General features: G+C 38.9%; 1 protein-coding gene across 4 annotated transcripts in view; it reads right to left on the bottom strand.

The window, feature by feature from the left end:
* CCDC141 (coiled-coil domain containing 141) overlaps positions 1-22609 on the bottom strand; it is a 173665-nt gene that overhangs the window by 15268 nt on the left and 135788 nt on the right. The window contains exons 21-27 of one of the 4 annotated variants that reach the window (XM_030580731.1): positions 19181-19364; positions 16725-16837; positions 11731-11856; positions 10950-11036; positions 6884-7034; positions 6148-6343; positions 1322-3775 (exon numbers count right to left, since the gene is read on the bottom strand). In XM_030580731.1, coding sequence (XP_030436591.1) covers positions 3514-3775; positions 6148-6343; positions 6884-7034; positions 10950-11036; positions 11731-11856; positions 16725-16837; positions 19181-19364 — 1119 coding nt within the window. In that variant the 3' untranslated portion in view covers positions 1322-3513. Of the gene's footprint in view, positions 1-1320; positions 3776-6147; positions 7035-10949; positions 11037-11730; positions 11857-16724; positions 16838-19180; positions 19365-22609 lie in introns of those variants that run through there. The other 3 variants (XM_030580732.1, XM_030580730.1, XM_030580729.1) reach the window with 3 other exon arrangements.

Raw genomic sequence — 22609 nt, 5'->3', positions numbered from 1 at the left:
TGGAATAACTTCTCACAACCTATCACCTTGAATCAAGACTTGTACACCAGTCTTCAAAGCTCACACTCAGATAAACCATGTTCACAGGCTGTACAGTTCAACAGCACACATATGATAACAAGCAGAAAAATGAACATGCAATGTTTAGCAATAATATGCATTTCAGTTTAACCATTGAAGTTACAATTTAGCAAAGAAAAAAAGTGCACTATTGATTTAAAATAGATTTATCCAGGAAAGGGTGGAAAATATGATCAGAGTGAGTAAATTCAGGTGGCTTGGGAGCTTGATGAGAGCTTAAACATGAGGGCCATGAGATGCCTATTCTGCTGTTTGTTTTATGAAACATTTTCATAGTTTTGGATACTATAGGGTTTGCAAGTCAGTCCTTGCTATTTCTGAGTACAAGTATCCCCAAAGGAAAGATGATAGTCTTTCGTACTATGCTAGGAATCGAGAGTATAATCTAATGTAGGCTACATAGCCTACAAGAGCATGAACATCATCAGTAAAAGGATAGAAGTGATATTTCTCTGAGATAGACCTGAGTGTCACACACTTGGAGAGACTTGCAATCAATTTTCCCAACTGGCCCCCGATTGTGGTGCTGAGACTTGGCACACAAATCATTTGAACCTTCCTCACTCACACTGAGACCTGTGAAAGAAAAATCTGGAGATTTTCTTTAAAAATAGTAAATTTGCATAGTTGACAAATATGTATCACTTTATTTAAATAAATGAGAGCAAGTGTCTAGATCCAAGTGCCTAAACATAAATCTACCTCCAATTCCTTTTCTATCCCATAGTAGTGACAGAAGAACTTAACTGCAAGCCCAGGTCTCCCATCTGCATGCACCTTCCTTTCCTCAAGGGTCTTGCACTTTGGTTGGGATCCCATCCCATCCAGGGCTGTTCTCCTAAAGCAGTATTTCTCAACTTTTTTAATACCAGGGACCAGCTTGCTGCCTTCCTAAACTGTGTCAGGGAGATCTCAAGGAGCGGTGCCGAACATACTTGGGCAGTTAACCTGCCTCCCTCCTCCCCCGCAGCCCATTGCAGCTATGCTGCTAGATTTAGCATGCTAGTTAGATCAAAACTAGCATGGGTACATCCACCTGAGCAGGAAATTACAGTTCCAGCTGCAGTGTAGACATGCTCTAGGAGACTCAACATGTTTGCCCATATCTGTACAGAAAATGGGGTGGTACAAAAAGAAACCCATGGGTTTCAGTCTGTGGGGAAAAGTCATGGTGAAAGGCAAATTACCCTCTTGGTGCGGGGTATGACTTTGAATTCTTGCATTGCTGAGTGGATTCTAATCTAATCCAGTATTATGAAAAATGCTAAAAGAACTGGCACTGAATTAGACACAGCACCTTTTCATGTAATGATTGCAAATCTGCTGGCTTTCTGATGGCCTCCATCGTTCTGTTTATTGTAAATGGAGATCAGGCAGTCAGGCACTGACATTTCAACAACAGGCAAAATACGAAACGCATTACGTCACGTTGGAGGGATACTTTGGTTTGTTTTATCTCAGTGCTTATTATAATACATATGCAAGTAGGATTCTCAACACAGTTGTTTTGTTGGTTGTTTTGTAGCAATGAACGTGGATATAATCACCTGGAAACAAATATAAAACTGATTTTTTCTTCTGTAAAAATTCAAACATTCAAGATGTTAGTAATTATTAAATTAGTTTATTGTAAAATGAGAACTACATTTCCTGAAAAGTACTAAAGGTTATGGCTGGCTTACTTAGAAGAATCCTTATGAAACAACATTTACATGAGATGGCTGGATTTAGGGGTAATATAAATTCTATTCATAGTATGTTGTCTTTCCCCTCCTGCCAGCTCCCCCTTTCCCTAATGCTAGGCTATGTTGCCTTGAGGACATGTCCTGTTTCAAAGTTACAAGATTTTAATAGAATTGCAGCCACTGGGCCAAAAATCCAAATGTTTGTCTCCAGCCTCATTGGCCTCCTGGTATTTGAAATATAGATTCTGTTCAGATCATGTTGTGCAGTTAAGAATTCATTTTCTTGTTGTAAATTTTGCAAGAGATTGTAAGTCTCTCCTTGCCCCTTATAGATTTCCCACACAAGCAAATTCATTATGTGAAAGCAGTAAATTGAGAATAAAAGAAAAACATTATACAAATGTTCACCGACTGCTTTTAGTGTATGGATAGATGTTCCTAAGTTTCATAAGAAATAGTAGGAATTAATAAATTGAATCTCTCACCCATTAAGAAGGCTGATAATTTATGGGCAAAGTCTTCCAGTGGCATAATTATTTTTCTTGCCTTTGTCAAAAACCTTAAATAAATTATTCTTTGAATCAAAGATATTACACTGATACAACTATGTTTATAATAAAACAATATTTTGCTTGTCCTCGTCAGAAATGAAATGTAACTAACATGTAAGCAAATTCCTCTTCTGAATGTTACAACTTTAAAGTTGCAGCTCATTTCTCATTGCAGTAGTTTAAGCGAAAACTCAGAGAAAAATCCTTCCTTTTCATTTTATCATTTATCCTAATTCATCCACTAGCCAACCCTTTGAGTATATCCCTTGATCTCTTTGAAAACAATTTATTAAAAAGGAATTAAAAATGGGCTCAAGGTCCAATGCATAGAAGATTATCTATCCCTTTTCATGTTAGCAGCTGGGAGTATAAAACGTCTATATCTTTCATTTAACATTTTATAAGAAGAGAAAAAAGTATCAAAGAATTATGGCATATATAGAGGCAGTGGGTATATCGGGCAGCTAAGTATATTGAAAAAGTCTTACTTTGAAACAAACTGGTTGTCATGGGAATATTGTAAAACAGGGGCTACTTCTCTCACTTCACCACCACTGACAACAAGAGGGCAGAGCCTCAGCTGGGGAAGGTTAGCAAAGCTTCACTGACTGCAGTGGAACTATGAGAATTTACAGTAGCTGAGGCTCCATCCCTTGCTTTAAAGTCACTCAAACAAGATATTTTATTAAGCAGAGCCCTAGTATTTAAAACAGAAAGTAGCGATCTGATATATGCCAGTGCACTATGAATATTACTATAATGTACTGTATGGGTTTGAGTAGCTACACCATACCAAGAGATATTTAAAGCGTACATGAGAAAAATGTCACCAGAAACAACACATTTGATGTAATAAGCATCATGCTATATACATTGATTTGAGCACCATGTTCCCGGATGCACTTTGACACATTATGATCTCTACAAACAGCACAATTTGTAAGATTTTTTATTAAGTCTAGGACATCTTGTTTTAGAGTGCAAAACTGTGTCCATCATCCCAACTAAAATTTAAACTAAACATTAATATGCTAAAGGAAAATGAACATTTGATGTAGCAGTGGCATTAACAAAACATCCAGTGTGACACATAAGCAGATTGGTACACAGTTTGTGAAGGTGCAGTGGAAGATAACTGATTTATTGTTGCATCAGTCTGTGAGAATTAAGTCCCGGTGCAGCCAGTATCACACTTACTACGTGAATAGCGAGTACATTAGTGATACGCTAATATAGATAACACACAGCATTATCCAGTCTATTCTTGTGATAGGTGGCCTGTTACCTTTCACATGGAGGATGGCACTTGATGAGATAGTGCCACTAGAATTTTTAGCCCGAACAACATAGAGGCCAGCATCTGCATCACACACCTTCTGAATGAACAAAGCATGCTTTGTCTCCTTTTGTAAAAGCTTTAAGTGCTCATCTGCGGTCAATTTCTGGCCCTTCTTGTACCTGAAGCAGAGAGTCAGTTTTCAAGTCAGGTTTACATCAGTGTTTGCTGAAGCAGAATTTGCTGATTTCACACAACCTCTACAATAATGTTAGCAGTAGCAGTAATTGCCAGCAACCACTCCCCAGTTCCCTCCATTTAGGCCAGTTATATTTAAACAAGATATACAAAATAGCTACCATGTTGTGTAATGTTAGAAAAGATACAAATGGGAGCCCTGATCCTGTGACCTGCACTTTACAGGCTCACACTACTGTGCCACCTCATTGGCAGCAATGGGGTTCTGCTGAGACCAGCTTTCAAGATTGGGTGCTAAGTTTCCTCTCTGAAAATTTTTGGTTTTATTTTTAAATAAAATCTTGCTAGCAAAGGGTTAAATTCACCTATGTCTAAAGGGCCTGCAGAAGACCCTATGCATCATGTAAGCCCTGTAGTAAAGGCTTAAGTGAATCTTAAATGATGCACAAACCATCATCCAAGACAAGTCCTTCAAGGAAGGTGGCTAAGGCACAGGCCAAGAACTTCGGACACCCAGGTTCAATTCCCTGCTCAGATTCCTGCGTGAACTTGGGCAAGTCACTTAGGCCCACATCCTCAGAAGTATTTAAGTACCTAGTCCAAAGAAACCACTGGAAGTCAGGCACCTTTGAGGATCTGGGCTTTAGTCTCTGTGTGTGTCAGTTCCCCTCCTGTAAAATGGGGATAAGAACATTAAAGACTGGGAGGCAGCCAGATAACTATGGTGAGGATGTGGCCATGTAAGTACCTTAGATAGATTAGACAGAGACACATACACAGGGATTTCAGCCAGAGAAAACAGAAAGAGAGCACATGAGCCTGGTGTTACCCTCACTTATACCAATGTAAAGCTGGTGTAATTCAATTGGACCAGGTTCTGAGCTAACAACAACTAATGTAGCTTCACTGACTTCAGGGGACCTATGCCAATTGACCCACTGATTTCAATGGTGGTACTGCTGATTTACTTTCTGTTTGGTTCTGTAGTTTCTATATATAATACATTTAACATTGCTCACATGCAAAACTGCCATTCCTATTATATGATATGTCTGTTAAAATATATAACTCTGTGCAATCAAAATTAGATACAATGATTCTGGACTGACTATTGTAAAAAAATCCACTTTCACTATTTTCATAAAACTGTGGCTTGAGAAATGTTCAACTTAAAGTTTATTTTGAAAAACAAGTACAAATCCCAGCAACATATTCTTTTGTGCTGAATCAATGTTTAATAGCACTTAAAAACAGAATTCTAACGACCTCTTAATTCATCAGCAATATCTTCTCAAAGTGTAGGAGACAGGGATTAAAAACTGAAGACTGTATTACTGATATAGACAGAAGGTACTGAGTGTTTCAGTATTTGATGTGTTTTGCAATTCTTCAGGGAAAAATTCAGATAATTAAAAGACTACCAAAAATAAATTGTACACTGTGTGATAGTTTATGGTATGTGGTAAACTCTCTCTCTCTCTCTCTGTAAATGGAGAGATGTTTCTCTATCGGTCTCTGCTTTCCATTGTAGTACTAGGTATTGCAAAAACTTGGACTAAAATAGCTCCAGGGGCATGGACCTCCGTTAGCAAATTAAAGCAGAGGTTCTCTATGGGAATTTTGAGAAAATAAGTGGATGATATGTCTATGGGAAATCAGAGTTGGGTTTTATTAAAATAAACCAGCACATAGAGTTCTAAAGATGACTTTATTGTGAAATCTTCTGGACCCTCCATCACGCTCTTAAAATCTTAAGTAAAGGATTTATCAAAAGATTTTACTCTGAAGAGATATTTATATTTCTCACTGATAAAAGTTCCTACAAATGTAATAAAAACAACATACTTTTGATTGTTAAAAACTGTGCATGGGAAATGTGAAGCAGACAGAGTGAATATTCAGTGAAAAACTGGAGTTTCTCGTGTGTATACTTATTTTCTTTGGGTTCAGTCTCTCCATTTTTTGGGAAGAGGGAATGCTTGCAAGTAGCAGGCACACTGATAAGGAATTCACCTACAGTAAGTTGGCTCTGAAGAGGGAATTTTCTTTCACAATCATTTTAAAAAGTGGAATGTTATACTGAAAAATAATGTAACAGAAAAAAGTGTTTGATGTGTTTGCATTTGAAAATAAATGTTTGCTGCTCTGATTATTCATAAAGTTGGCAGCAGTGACATTATTTCAAGTGGGTTAATTAAAAAAAATGTTTTCTTTGTAAATGGAACCATGCAGAAGTGTGGAGTGATATGGATAACAAGCAATTCTCTCTAATTTTCAGATTAGTACACATAGTTATAAGTAGTGCAATGTGTATTTCTATAGGTATATTTAGTTTTTCTCATTGTAAGCTACCCACCATGTCAGTGAAGGCTCTGGAAATCCTGCTACTTCTACTTCCAAAGTCACCGGAGAACCTTCCATGACGGTTACATTGGACAGCAGTTTGGAGAAGTTAGGTGCCTGTCCAGATAGGCTGGCCATGCTGTTCTTTTCTGATGCACTCTTAATCTCTTCTTGGGTGACCATCTGCCTCTGACAGCTTCTGGTGGCATCTGATTGAAACATGAGACCTGAGACTGCATCAGGCAAAGCATGCAGCCTATCCTGGGTTTTAGTAAAGTTATTAATGTCATGCAATTGTTCTTGTGTTTCTTTCATGCTTTGGTTAGCTTCATTGTGTTGTGTATGTGTCTCACACACTTCACTCATTATGCTATATGCAGGCTTTGCATGTATTGTGCAGGTAGCAGTGATGTTTTCAGGTACTTCTGGTGAACTACAAGTCAAAGGAGATTCCATTCTAAATTTTGGATAGTGATCTATGGTAGATGGGAAAAATCTCTCTAACTCATCTGATGTGGTTTCCCTTCTATGATTTGAAGTGTCAGCATAAGCACCAGGTGTTAAGAGATCAGACTCATCAGTCATTCTTTTACTGCCAAAGTTTGTCTGCATTTGCAAGCTATAGGAGCTGACATGCAGACTATGAGAACTACAGCAGGGCTGCTCTTCCAGCTCAGCTTCAGAATGCAGGACATCGGATTCAGGCCTCTCGGAAAGCAAGGGCAAAGAGATATCATCAGGTGATATACATTTATATTCCTTCCTGGAGGACATTTCTTTTGCCAGCAGCTCAGCCTGTAAACTATCCTCTTTGGCAGAAGGAGACAGCGCCATATCCTGTGAAATGAAATCCTCACCAGCTGGGCAGACAACTGAAATATCAGCTAGTCTCGTCTCTTCCTTAAAAATAGAACAAAAAGAGAGAACAAGTAACTGTAGCGCACATCCATATTTTCATGCACAAGTTAGCAATAATATTTGGAATATTACTTCTGATTAAACTCAATCCACTCTGGGAAGCAGGAAGAAATTTGTGTGGCAGAGAATCACTAGCAGAAAATTTGCAGCTAGGTAACAGGAGCTTCAAACAGCTTGTATACAGCCTGAAAGGAAATACAATCTGAACACTTTATATTTTTATTGATATAGCACCTAATATCAATGTACAGGCTTTCATGTGAACAGGTGTCAGCCAGTAGATTCCCTGTGCCCTGTGTTTACATGGGTGTTTGTTAATCTGCTACTGCTTTGTGAATGGTCACCATAGTAACATGGTATAGTATCTATTTCCTGCCTGAGTTTGACTATACCATTCCTTCTTTATTATAGTAAAGTTACTGGGGTCTATGAGTCTCTTGGGAAGAAAGTGACTGGTTGCAGTTTGTGGGTTTAGGAGCTAGTCCAGCAGGTTTAAGGAATTTTTAGAACATTTTAAACCTTTTTGATGTGTTTGCATTTGAAAATAAATGTTTGCTGCTCTGATTATTCATAAAGTTGACAGCAGTGATATTATTTCAAGTGGGTTAATTGAAAAAAAAAGTTTTCTTTGTAAATGGAACCATGCAGAAGTGTGGACTTAGGATTGACCTAGACCTTGCCTGAATCATTACTGGGAGCAAAAACATTACTATTATTTTATTATTATAAGATCAGGTCCTAATACAGATTAATTTTCTCTAATCATATTCACAATAATTAGTTGCATGTGGCATGATTGCACAGTTGCAGCTTCAAAACAGCATGGATGTAGGTCAGGTCTACACTAGAAAATTAGGTCAGATTAGAAAATTCACACACTTGAGTGACATAGTTAAGCCAACCTTAGTCCCTGTGTAGATAGCACTAGGTTGACAGAAGAACTCTTCCATTGACCAAGCTACTGCCTCTCGGGGAGGTGGATTACCTATGACAATGGGAGAACAGGTCCTGTTGGTGTAGGTAGGTGTTTACAATGAAGTACTACAGCACTGCAGCGGTGCCACTGTAGTGTTTCAAGTGTAGGCAAGCCCCTAGTCTGGTTTATTTAATTGCTTCTGTGCCTAGACTTTGGCCAGGGTTTTGTACAATGGTAATTGTGAAAGGTGCAATCACATACCCATCATCCCATTAAACTACATTTGAACCAAAGCTTCGGGAAGGTATTTTGAGAGCACAGTCCTTTTTTGTGGTCCAGTGCTCCTGTTAAGCTCTGTATAAAATATTTCCTCAATCAGCCAAGTGCATTAATTGACTGTATAGGTCTCCAGTTTTCTGTCACTATCTCTATCCACCACACATATTGTCACTAACAAAGCAGCACATGAAGTGTGTGTGTACATGCGCAGTCCTAGCTGGCAAGGGTGCAGCTGAATCTTCTTAGTGGCCTTCAAGATAAGTGTTCAGTGACCATTTCAACAGATCTTTCCTTCTGCATTGTTAGTCAAGTGTTGCTCTGCTTGTAACTACTTTTACCGGTCTTCGGCACACACAGTAAACAAGACATTCAGCAGTAAAAGAAAAAAATCTGTCAAAGATATATCCAGGCCCCTGGGCATATATCAGTCCTAACATGGCACCAACAACATAGCTTCGTTGTTCAACCCTGGCACTTTGGCCACTTCAGTTGTGGTGATTCCTTACACATACACATCAGTCTCTTTTGGTGAACTGACTGGAAAAAGCAGGAGTTCTACTGCTTTTATTCTGCCTGAAATGATTAATTTGGTCATGAAATGAAGTGGGCTTGGAATTCATTTGCTATAAATATCCACCATTTGATGAACTCTGACCTCATAAATATTGAAAAGAGACCAGAAAATGGGTGTGAACATGGCAAATAAAAATTTCAGTTCTTAATTGGCTGAAAAGCGTGTGAATGGATTTCCCCTGCTATTCACTCAGATCTAGTCAAGACTACTGCATCAAGCCAAGATGTTAGGGTTGGTGATATTGTCAATTGTTTATTAGAGTTGTGATTAATTGCTAACCAGACATATCAAACTCATTTGACCTTCCGATATTGTCACAGATATCTGCTTCAGCTTCAGTCCTGCCCAGACTTGCACATCATTGAGCCCTGAGGCTGTATCTGGAGTTCCAGAGACCAAGATCAGACTCTATGTAGTACTCTATGAAGTACTTCAATAATAAAGTTAGACTAAGGCTATTTATTAGAATATTACCAGAGTGAGAACCTCCTGGAAGAATATTAAAGCCTGAGCCCGCATATTTTGAAATGATAGAACTAAGTAATTTCTAAACAGCTAGTCTCTATGCTCTGAATGAAATCAATGGCCCAGGCCCTTCCCCTTAGTAACGCTGCTTTGTTCCACTCCATCTATATGAAGTGACCCCGAAGTAGATATAGCCTCCCATGGAAAGGCCACACCAACTAAGAGAATCTTTCAGTGTCATACAGCAGCTAGCCTAGAAGCCTGTGTAGCATGAGAAAAGAAGGTGTATATTGGGCTTTCCTACACCCCAGCAATCTTCAGCTGCTGTAATAGGTTGACTGGCAACCGGAATAAATTTGAGCATCCTTGAGACTGCTCTAATTTATAGAGGGGATTTGGGCCTGGTGTGCAACAGACCCAGGACTGAGGAAGTACGAAGGTGTGTATACCACAGCTAAGGACCAAGAGCATTATTTGGAAGGCTGAATACTAATACTGAAACAACTGAATGGAACTGAGTCCCAAAACTTTAGGTGAAATCCTGGCTCTATTGAAGTCTATAGCAAAACTCCCACTGATTTCAATCGAGTTCGTATTTCACTCTGTAATTAAAAAAGGGAGCCCAGGCAAGACTTGGTATTGGAATGGGAGTAACACACAGTATGTTAATTAAGCTTACTTCCAGTTCATCAGCAGAAAGGAAGCCTTTTGTTTTTAAACAAACAGCTTATTGTTAGCTGTGTTGCACCAAGACTTCACACAAGTTAGCTTGTAGCATTCTTCATCCATATGGTCAGATTGTCAAATATTATCTTAAATATTATCCATCATCAGCTATCCCAGTTTTCTTTTTTTTTAATTTTACTTGAATTTACCACCTCTCACCCTGAGGGATATTTCACATTTATTATGGTGCTTTATTTACATGTACTTAGATGAATCAGGATCCTGAGGTTCCAATCTGTTATTTATAATAAAGAAATTAATCCCAGTACTTTAAATATTTCTCTTGTATTGCTTGTCCCATATTTAGGCACTGACAATTTGGGAGTTTTTGTATGCATTTTTTCTGTATATCTGCTGAATAAAAACAATTTAGCCCATTAAGATTTTCATTCCTTTAAATACATGCGTGATCATGTATTGTAATTCTTTGAGTCAGCCTTACTTGGTTCCATCATGCATCATCATCAGCATGCACAGTATTATTTGGTTATTTATTTCTGATCTCTACTGCATGTAACTCAGGCAATAAGAAAGGTGACTGAACTGTTTTCAGGTGAGCATGAAGAAGATCATTTGCTGCTGATTTAGTGTTGCTGCCTATGGAGCCTTGAACCAATTGCACCACAGTTTATGTATGACATGTCACCACGCTAAACTGCTGACAGCTGTAATTGTGTTCCATCACGTTTTCATTAGAAGCCTGCTCTGCTATCATTCACACTGACACAAATCTGGAGTAACTCTACTACTTACTGGAATTACTTTGGACTTACATCAGTGTAACAGAGCAGAAACTGATCTTAAAAATCAGTTTGTCAGAGTTTCAGCATTCTCTGTTAATTACTCAATTGTAGGGCAAAAGTTCCTTTGAGACTAGGGGAGAATTTGCTTAACTTTTGATTTTTAAAAATTAAATGTCGGAATGAACCATAGATACCTTTTTAAGATGGGTGGTGAAAAGCATATTATTGTTTTCCATTTTAATTCTGATTTCTGGCCTTTCAATGAGTGTATCTGACTCCACCTACAAGGAAAAAAAATTAAAGCAACATAAATCATTTAAGTCTCCAGTACCCAAACATTTTGATAGATAAAAGCACTAGTCTTTCAACTTTCAGTCTGGTTCAAAACCAGCCTGATCTGCAATAATTGATTACATTGTCTGTTAGGAGAAATAAGAATGTGAGAGTATTGGGGAATATTAAGAGTAAGGAACAAAAAGAGTACCTTAAGTATCATAATAAGAGTAATCCCCCAATAATATTCCCATGAGCCTTACTGTATTGTAAATGGACAGGGCAGAGTTAGACTCTATTCATGAGAAGGTGGAATCCTGTGGATACAATCCCACATTAAATAGGGAGAGGAGTAAGAAGCAGCTGCAGACAGAGATGGGAGTGGCAAGGAATAGAAATGGAGAAAAAGGATCAGCTGGATATTACAATTCCACTGAGGAGGATGTGACAATCTCACCACTACACAGTGGTTGAGAAGAGAAGAGGAATAAAGGAAAGGAGGAAGAGAGCTGAGCAAGTTGGATAGGAGGTAAGGGGAGGAAGAGGAGAAAATGGAAAGTGAAGGGATGAGGAAGAACTACACTGATCATGCCCATGTTGAGGGAGGCTTCCAGCCAGTTGAAGCGATAGAGCACAGCCCTTTTAGCAATGCACCAAAAATTTTAGTTTACACAAAGTTCCAGTGCAGAAAAATTTACTAACCTCTTGCTTTGCTTTGGTAACTTTCTTATACGTCTCCTGCCTGTTTCTTTCTTGTTCTCTTGGTATAGTGGGTGACTCCTCAACAAAACCACCTGTATCAGGTGTTTTTTCTTTTAACACATCTTCCTGTTATATAAAGAGAAACTTCAGGGACTGAGCACTACAAAGTAATAGTTGACTGTTTTTTTACACTAACGTCCTGTACATGGTGGCAAAGTGAACATTTGAAATATATACTACAATCTGTTACCAATACAGTGTAAATTGGTTATGGCAGACCTATTAGGCAAAACTTGATTTGTCCATCTTATGCAATATCTAGGATATGCATGGACCAAAGGTGACAGAAGCTTTTCTAGGGTAGGGAAACTGAAGACAGTACGTGGAAATGTGTGGAGAGCTGACCTGTTTGGCAAGGAAGCTGGGAAACTTCAAGGAGACTGTTCCCAGAAACAGGGGCAGCAAAGGGAACAGAAAATATTATGGAAGTGGAACCTTTAGAAAGAGCAGATAACTAAAATGTGGGTATAGATTTTGTGGAACTTGTTCTGGAAAGGGAAGGAGCCATTAGAGAATCTCCAAGAAGTGCAATATGATTCTAAATGTCTAGAGGATGGAGAGGAGAAAGTGCTCTCTCTCTAAAGCAACAGCCACATAGATGATCTGTTTGGCTTGGGAAACAAACTCTTTCCCCACTGTTTGGGCCTAGATTACACAGAAATTTTACATCAATGATGTATCATTTTCTTTTGGCCGACTGACATGCATTTCTATAATATTTTATCATCTGAATACCTCTCGAAAGACTGCACAATCTCTTATAAATAGGCATATGCATAGCATAAATTCAACCTACCATACTGTATTTTATTAAGGCAGCATAAATTCTTTAAGAACTGGTAAGACAGAAATCTAGATTTTAGCTTCAAAGGACACCAATGTGCTGCAAACCAAGGAAAGCCAGATACACTGTAGTTATAGTTTTATACTTATCACTTCAGCTGAGTGGAGTACAGTTACAGTCCTGAATATGTGTCTGAAGAACTGGGTATTGACCCACGAAAGCTTATGCTCCAATACATCTGTTAGTCTATAAGGTGTCACAGGACTCTTTGTTGCTAGTCCTGAATAAGTCTCTCTAGCAAAAATGCTACCTCACCATTTTTCCATTCAACTATGAGAATACCATTGCATGTAGAAAACTGCTCTAGAGCGCACTGCAGTGCTCTTCCTAGAAGCCAGTTTATTTTTCTGGAAACAAACTTTTGTATTTCCCTTGAAAGAAACCCAAAGTAATTTTCCTTTTGATATTTGACAGCCATGTCAGATTAAGTATGACAGTGTAAGGTCACCTTGTTGAATGTGTGCGTGTGCGTGATTTTATTGCTTTTTAAAAAAAGATAAAGGAATCAATCCTCTTGACTGAGAACACTGTGTATATATTCAGACACTTTACTGAATGACTTATTCATTAAAAGATGCAGGTGAAAGCCAGTCAGACGTATTGTGAATGGACTATACGAGTATTAGTTTAATCTCTGAGAACACAACACATCTCAGGAAAGGAATATCTTCCATTTGGTGAAGAGTACAGGTTGAGGAATAATTCTCTCTCCCCCACCCCCACTTCAAACAAATTTCACCTGTGATACTATTCCTTTTGACTGGTTAGAACTTATTTCACTGAACATTCTAAGAGTGTTATTGAAATAAAAGGTTACAATGATCAGTTAAGAGTGTTTGATGGTCCGGAGCTGAGCATCTGACTTGATTTGCACTTATTATTTCATTAATGTATTCGTTTTTAGAAAACAAAGTGTCTACAGGTAATGGGCTCTCGTTCTATGCACTGGGTGCCTAATTTTTACATGAAAACACAAAAAACAAAAGGACTGCCCATCAAATAATCCCTCCAACTCTCAGTCCATGTCCTCCATAACAGTGCGAGAAAAGAGAAAATATAAATAATTTATAAATGCATAAAAAAGTTAGGACTGTGTTTAAAAGCAATAGGCTAAGTTCACAAAGCAGTCAAAGAAACAAAGAAATTTCATGTGGTGAAGACACTATTATCATCTAATGAGTTTCATTCTAAAATGGATGTTTGCTCAAACATCTCCAAGGCGCTTTTTGAAAGATATCCAGCTATGAAGAAGGGATACCTAGGAGGAATTAAATGTCTTTTGAAATATATACAGAGAAGGCAAGTTACTTGTGTATTTCACTTCTCCATATCCATGATCAAAATAGTTATTTGAAATAGCCCAACTCACTTTGAAATGCCCACATGCAAAGTAGGAGGAAAACTAAAAAAGACTTCCTTGTCAAGAGACAAGGGATAACAAACTGAAGCAAATATGCTTTAACTTGGAAAATTATTAACTCACCAATAATACACAATCACAACAATGTCCAAACATCGTAATTAAAAAGTTTAGACATCTGAACACAAAGCCTCAGAGGGAATATTGAGTTATGGGAGAAGTAGAGGGGACAGGCAGCTATCTGGCCCACTGCCCTTGCTCTGGGAAAAAACCCAAACAAGGGAACAAGCTGTCAGCATGGGAGGTAAGTGAATTACTGAGATATAAAATGTATTTGCCAAAAAACTCTTTGTTAAAAAGAGCTATGCTAGAAGCTGCATGTCACTTGGGTCAAGCTAACACTAAAACAATATTATACTTTCCTTTCAAAAGCACAACTGTCAGAACATCTGGAAAGGAATGGTGACAGGATCCAGATGGTTTCCCACTGCCACATAATCCTTTCACTATTCAGGGTCACCCCCACAACCTCAATATTGTTCCCTAAAATTTGCAAAAATAGCTGCAACAAATCAAAAAAATTTGCTAGGATTTCAAAATCCCATTTCTCATTCAAAGGATCCAATTTAAATTGAGTTGACACATACAATCTTCAGGAATGAAGAACTGCTCTGACAGATCCTATGAGGCCCATTAAAGTGGGTTCCTGTCCTGAAGACTTTAGCAAGGCCATGGCAGAAGGCTATAGGAGGGGAAGACTTATATACACAGGACCGGCGCTAGGGGTTTTAGCGCCCAAGGCGCACGGCAATTTCGCAGCCCCACGCCCTGGTCCCACGGCTCCGGTGGAGCTGCCGCAGTCGTGCCTGCGGGAGGTCCACCGGAGCCGCGGGAGCAGCTGACCTTCCGCAGGCATGACTGCGGCAGCTCCACTGGAACCGCCTGCCGCCCACCAATAATCCTGGCGCCCTAGGCAATTGCCTAGGCCGCCTAAATGGAAGCGCCGGCCCTTTATATACATTGACAGATCTAATTCTCATGTACATTCCTTTATACTGCTTTGACAGGTCAAAAAGGTGTTAGTGTGAATGAGAATTAGGCTCTTAAATCTCTAAGAACTTAAAGTCCTAGATCAATAGCTTTGCGTTTACATGGATAAAAGCTTCTGCCTTTCTACGTCCCCAGTCAGTCCATGCCTCTAATTTCTGCACTTCTTTCCATTACCCTCATTTTCCCCCTTCATCCTCTATGCCCTGACAGTTTCCTGCCTATGCACATTTGAACAGAACAGAGCATTTTATCACCTAACTACATTTATAAGGAATCAGAGCTGGGGCTTTCTTCAGCCTGATTTAAAAAAGACAAAATATCAGTTTCTCATTTGTTCTTAATTTGTGGTCTGGGTCTGGGGAAGGAAAATGATGTTTCTTTCCCTCAGGGCCCCTGCTCATACTTTGTATGTCTCTTCTTTATACATCTGCTCTAACAAATTTCTAGTTAATCCCCTCTCAGTGTGCTTGTCTTCACTACTGGGTAAGTCAACCTAATTTACTCTACTCCAGCTACGTGAATAACGTAGCTTAGGTTGACTTACCGCAGTGTCTTCACTGCACTGCATCTCCCGTTGACTTACCTTAATCTTCTTGGAGAGCTGGAGTACAACGGTTGACGGAGAACTCTCTGCCATTGATTGAGCAGGTCTTCACTAGACCTGCTAAATTGACTTCTGCTGCATTGATTTCAGCAGTGTCAATCTCTATGTAGTGATGATCAGCCCGAGGTGATACCTCATCATAAACACATTTATATGATGTATATTTTTAATTCAGGGGGCCAGGATCAGTTGGGAAATTAAGGGGGAATTAAAAAGGCTCTTCAGCAAGGCCAACAAAGCAAAACAAATCTGGAAGCAAAGGTATGAGATTAAAAAAGTTAAGAAATTGTTCAAAAAGTCAACAACAGGGAAATGTTTTAAGCACCTTAGCTTCAAACGTCTCCAGACTTCCAAGAAAATTTTTACCATGAGATATAATTTAGAATGTGCAATTTTTGAGGGTTTAGTTTCATGGGGGGGGGGGAGAATTGAGCTTATAATAGGAATCCAGCTTCATTCTTAACTATGGAGTGGCTACTGCAATTCCATAATTCCTGCTTCATCAATATATTGTAACTAAATAGTTATGCATAAATAAGTATGTTTATCAGTGTTAGGTTAGAAATACTATTATTCTGCTTTAGCGTTTATTTTATGATTCTGTTTTCTAAACTGAAATTACTCCTTTTAACACAATTTGACAGTAATTTTTGGTGAGGGATGGGGGCTGGTGGTGGAAAGAAGTCAAGACTGGCTGTTTGACATTCCCAGAAGTAAGGCACCTAAGTCTTGTGACATCAAAGGAAGTGGAAACAGGAGAAGAAGTACTTGAACTGTCAATTTCCTCCTCAAAAGGTTGCTTTAGGGCTCTAATGGCAGTGAGAAGGGAGTACAAGGAGAGTTTAAAAGGTCAGGAAGACTAGTTATTAGACACAGCATTATGTCTGTGCTGTAATGGAAGAATAACCGGTAAGAGAGCCCGTTTTGCTGTAAAAATCTGTGTCATTAAGAAGTACACAGTCTCCCTCAAATTGTCTCACTATAGTTTCTTAACACAAAACACTTATTAAAATACTGGCATTATATAAGCTATTTTAAAAGTATCATGATATATTCGCTAAATAAAATGAAATTACCACAATCTGTTCTTCAAGTTCTCTTAAAGAGATACATAATTCATCAATAGAATCAAGAACTTCTTTATGTCTTTTTATTGTTCTCTCAATATATTTCTTTCCTTCTTCAAAACCTACAGTCAGAAACAAACGGCACAACAATGAAACCAATACAATATTATATCAGACAAATAATTGCACTTTTCTGTAGTTTCTGTTTTGTTCCATTATTTGTACAGTATAGGGTGAAATCCCTCCTAACTTGGAGCTTTATGGTTACAGGCCCTCACAATCTATCCAAGTCTTTTGGGTCAGTTCCTCCCTGACTAAACAATGTCACTGACCAGCTGACAAATGATTTTAAAGGGAAAGTGGACCCTATAAGTCTCTCTAGGGCTAACAGCTCTTTTATTCAGCCAGGGAAAACTTAAAAGGGAGTTTTCAGTCCAAAAATTATGGTGACCTCCCTGTAAAGGGGGAAAAAAACAGTTAAGGGGATGAGGAGGCCTTTCCCAATGTAAGGGTGTACAGAATGTGAAGGAACCCCCAGCAGCATTTCTAGTTGATTGGTGTCAAGAAGAATCTGTCTTCCACACCCTATTCTACAGTAGTTAGGGTTAAAATGGTGAGCACGGCAGATAGACAGTGGCTGCTGGCCCCCTCCACACATAATTTTCAACTCTGAAATATGTTTAAGTTACTGGGTACCTAAGTACATATTAAAATTGTAATCTTACCATTTGGCTTATCAGTTTTCACTAAGCAGCCCAGGACTGAGGATGCCTCTTTTCCCAGCAGCGAGTGACACGGCATGAGCTCCTCTAGTCATAGAGCTTTAACACTAACCCACAGGCTACATGGCAGATGATTAGGTGGCTTAACTAAGCAAGGACTGGCTAAATGAATGACATCATCAGACCCCTTTTTCCTGCCCCAGTGTTTATTTTGTTGGGTTCAGGGCTTGTACCTTGGGCTGTCCTTTTCTTCTGGATATGTTGGCCAATTGTGCAGTTAGGTTCCACAGCCTTCTAGGAGCTACTACACTAAAGATATTTTCTGACAAATTGGGGTGTAGTTAATGCATTGAATTTATAAGGAACTCAGGACCTAATTTTCAGGGACCTCCTGATTGTGTGCACTCAGTTCTTGTGTGTGCAGCCATTTGCACAACCTGCACTTCTACATGCCGCCAAGCAAATACAGGTTTTATTTGCATAAAGTGGTATGTATACCCAATCTGTATACTGAAAAATGTGGCCCTCAGTTCTGTGACTACCAAAAATGGTTATAAATTTCTTGAGCTTTCATGGACTTTTCATGGGCACTTAATCAAGTGTCATCAGTTATGCAAATAACTGAGCACAGGTGTGGTATGTTCTATCTAGCCCACCACATTAAGCAGAGGGCAGCTGCATTCTGTATTAGCCAGATTTTCTGAAGGGCATCTACAGTTCCCTCCAGTTGAAGCCTGATAGATCAAGTAACTAGAAAGTCATTGGGAGATAACAGGAAGAGAATCCAGATCTTCTGACTTCCAGGCCTGCGCTTAAAACACAATCTTCCCTTCTGTCACTGTAACATCTACAGAGCAATCAGCCAGCTACTACATTAGAGAGACAAGGTGGGTGAGGTAATATCTTTTACTGGACCAACTTCTGTTAGTGAAAGTCAAGCCTATATCTCCAATATTTTGGGATGGACATGACTATACCAACACTGCGTACAGCTATGTACATGACATACATAATGCAATAATCAAATACGCCTAGTTATAAAGAGTGTTAATGTAAAATATTCATTCAGCTCCAAGATCTATAGCTATAAAATACTTCAACTTCATAGATTTTCCAGTTACAAAACACAGTTAACCATAAAGTCTTAATTCTAATCTCATAAAAACTTGGAGATTTAATTAAGATTTCAGGGTAACTCAGAGTGCAGATGGAAAAGCAAATGGCCAATGAACTTTCCAGAACTTAAATTCTGATTTATGTTTTTTAACCCTTAGTTCTGCAACATCTCTATTTCTCAGCCTCAGAACATTGTGCTCCCCACAACCTTAAAGGTGGAGGGCTTTCTCTAGCCAGTGTGAAGAACAGCAGTTATGGCTACTTTAAGGCTCTCCCTCTCCTTTGGGTTAAGTAGGGAAGGAAAAGAAGGGAAATTGCTTGAGTAAAGGGTTGAATGGAAGGGGCTCATGTGGGCCACTGGCCCATGCACACCTGAGAGAGAGAGAGAGAATTTATACTTCGTTCCTTTCAGAACAGCAGCAGTAGTGGCTTCTAGATAATTGGATACTTCTAGAAACAGCTGCCCGGTCAATACCTTAAAACAGCATTTGATTTTAACCTCATGGGATTTTTTTTTTAAAGAAATAAATGTAGGAATTAAACAAGCCCTTGCTTTCTCCTGTCCCAAACTGTTCAATTTGCATTTGGTCAACAGCACATCACTAGGCAGCTTAAGGGAGTCATTACCATATAAGTGTTTAGCGAGGTCAGTAATCTGCTGAATTCTTTCCTCTTGTTGAGGCACCATAGGTTTGATAAACTTATTGAATTGCTTGTAGAGAATTGCCACTGCTTCCCTGGTTTTACACTCTGCAGAATACTTCCCAACTCTAACGACTGTAGCACTTGCTTCTTCATACCAAAACTGACACTGGCATGTATTGGAGAGGAAAAAAACATAGCATTTAAGAAATGGATACAACAAGGCGTTATAAAAATGAAACAAATATTGACAATAAGAGCTTTTGGTGCAGCAGGTTTGTCCTAATCTTGTGTGTCTTTGAATAACATCAGGAAAGATGAGAAGTGACACAAATAATGTTCAGAAAATCTGTGGTGACAGCATAACTTGATGAATGATAACTCATTTACAATATTATTCCTACAATCAAGAGTTGATGAATTTTCTGTTAAGTTGCATTGGTCTCCATACAAATGCACTCTCTTTACAAGCAAAATTATTTCCTTTATAGTTACTACCTTTTGAACCTCAGTTTGGGCTGGGAATCAAGTCTGTACTCTTATGCATCAGTAGAAATTCTGCAGGATAAATCAAACCCTCAGTTACACCTGTTATAACGCAATGGACTTCAAACTATGACTTCAGTTACATCTGTGAAACTCAATGTCTTCTGTGAGGTTGCACAGATTTAACTCACTGGAAATTACAACTTGATCTAATGCCCTCAGAAATCATTGAAGGTCTTTCTATTGAGCTCAGTGGGCTTTAGAGCACATCCTCAGTGAACAATTTAGAGTGATAATGCACAAAGTGGAACAGGATCTTAGCTATGTTAGCTCTGCAAGGCTAGCAGGCATAACGTTCACGAACTTTTTTGGTCATTAAGATCAGAACTGATGACTCCGCATACACGAGTCAAAAATCTGTTCAGTGAGGTGGTGCTATTTTTACAGTTCAGTAAAACAGAATAATTACAAAACACTTTTTCAGAATGAAATCATTCTTTAAAGCTTAGCATTGGGAAATCCCAGCTCTTTCCAAGGAGTGGGGAACTAAACAAATATAATTGCACAATTGCTGCCAAATTGTTCACCTCCTCAGGAATGAACTAGATTGTGGGAATATTTATTGACAGTGAGGAAATTGTTTTGCCAAGGATTAACATTTTGATCTGTCATGAAGGAAAGTTATCAGTCATGCATTTAGATTAGAATGAAGAACTGAAACAGCTTTATTGCAAAAAATAAATGACCATGATGATAGGAATGTGCTTGATGAACAGAAGAGTAAAATGCTGCTAGAAATTTGTCTTTAAAAAACGTTCAGCACTACATTATGGAGCCTATTTTAGCTATATTAGAGTGCAATTTTAGAATTCTCCAGAAGGGTGGTAAATGAAATGCTATTGTGGATTTGAGCTTTCCAGGGGCAGGTGGAGGGGAGGAAATCATATATTTAGCTGATTTAGCAATTTAAAGAAGTCTGTTTTAACCACTACAGATTTGAATTTTTAAACTTGATTTAATTTTGCAGCTTTACAAACCACACAGACAGTTCACAGTGACTGGCAGGCAAAAGTAATGTATTGATTTGTGGAACATGCGTCACTTTTTGTTGTGCACTGGAACACACTGTGGAAAACAATCAAATGTATGTTCCAGAATAGTCCGAGTCACTGTAATTATAACTTATTGATGGAAACTTTGTTCTTATATGGAGGGAGTGGACAAATAGCATTAACGAAACTAAGATATGTAGGACGCTCTGACAATTTACTATTTTCCATCAGAACAAGACAAGTCAATTTATTAAGTGACAGATGTAATACTACTGGAAGTCATTGGACAATGCTACTGGAGATGGTCTTACTAATTCTGTTTATCTGAATGTTCAGGAGTTAGATCTTGGGAAAATTCTGATTTTCAGCTGTGGTGCAGCTCTTTTTAGATGCTAAACATATCACCAGTGAAGTCTGTTTTGCTCTAACTAAAATATTTTTCTTAGGTTGCAGTTGCTGCTCAAAGGCTATACACATGAAACAAACCAACCAATACATTAATGGCCAAACTAAATCAATCCAGGGCCCAAAGCACAACCCACAGGGACTCCTCAATGGCCCCACACCTGTGTCGTGGCCCTCTACAGGAAGCACGGCCCCTTCTCTTCTTGCCAGCAAGTTTCAGAGTTAAGACAAATGAAGCAGTTCAGAGCTTTGGAACTAATGTTTCAGGCTCTCTGCAAACTTAGACAGGCATCAGTTACAAACAGGTCACAATTTCAACTTTTTCTTTGCATCCATAATGCCTACAAGCAGTTGTTTTTTTTTTTAAATGAAGGCTGAGTTCTGATTTTGTGACTCCAGGAGCTGGTTCTAGGAATGGATTTATAGTGCTCATGCAGAGGCCACTCAAGGCACTCTGCTGCCCTACACAACACTTGAATTTGGCTTGACTGCCCCTCTGTCATGATGGATGGATGATGGGGTGAAATTTGAGCACATGGCATTACAACTTGGCACATGGGATTGCAGCTGCCCAGAAATCTGCTGTCGTTGCTGCTGCCTACCTTGCCTATAGCTAGAGCAGTCTCTGTGCCTATGCTTTAATTCCATCCTGATTCTGTGGCTGTCAAACAGATAGTTAAGGGTTAATGCCTCTTTTACCTGTAAAGGGTTAAGAAGTTCACCTAGCCTAGCTGACACCTGACCAGAGAAACCAATGGGGGAACAAGATGTTTCAAAAGGAAGAAGGGTTTTTTCCTTTGTTTAGTTTTCAGTTTCAGCCGGAGTGAAAAAGATCAAGGAACCAGCCTCTTATCAGAGTAGTAAGTTTTAGACAGGAATAAATAGGTTTATGTTTATTTTCTTTTGTACTTGTCTTGGCGCAAATTAAGGGAATTATCAAATTGGGTATTCTTGTGTGTATTAGATTTTTGCCCAGGGAAACATCCTCCGTGTTTGGAATCTGTTGTCTGTGAGAGTAGCTGGTACGCTAATCTCTCCCAGAGGGTTTTCTTTTACCTTTCTTTTCTCTAATTAAAAGGCTTTTTCTTAATACTTGATTGATTTTTCCTTGTTTTTAGATCCAAGGGGGTTGGATCTGGATCCACCAGGAGTTGGTGGGAGAAAGGGGGGGGATGGTTAATTCCTCCTTGTTTTAAGATCCAAGGGGTTTGGATCTGTGTTCACCAGGAAATTGGTGAAGTTTCTCAAGGCTACTCAAGGAAGGGAGTGCTTGTGAATGGTGGCAGCCAGACTAGATCTAAGCTGGTAATTGAGCTTAGAGCTTCTCATGCAGGTCCCCCACATCTGTACCCTAAAGTTCAAAGTGGGGAAGGAACCTTGACAGTGGCATCGACATATTACAAGAGGGACAATTGCATATGAGCAATATCACAACCTTGAGTAACCTCTCCATGCTCTCTCTGATTAGGAT

Source organism: Gopherus evgoodei, chromosome 11 (genome assembly GCF_007399415.2).
Source record: "Gopherus evgoodei ecotype Sinaloan lineage chromosome 11, rGopEvg1_v1.p, whole genome shotgun sequence".
Lineage (NCBI taxonomy): Eukaryota > Metazoa > Chordata > Testudines > Testudinidae > Gopherus > Gopherus evgoodei.
The sequence above is the reverse complement of the archived record's forward strand: the minus strand, read 5'-3'. Positions and strand labels throughout refer to the sequence as shown.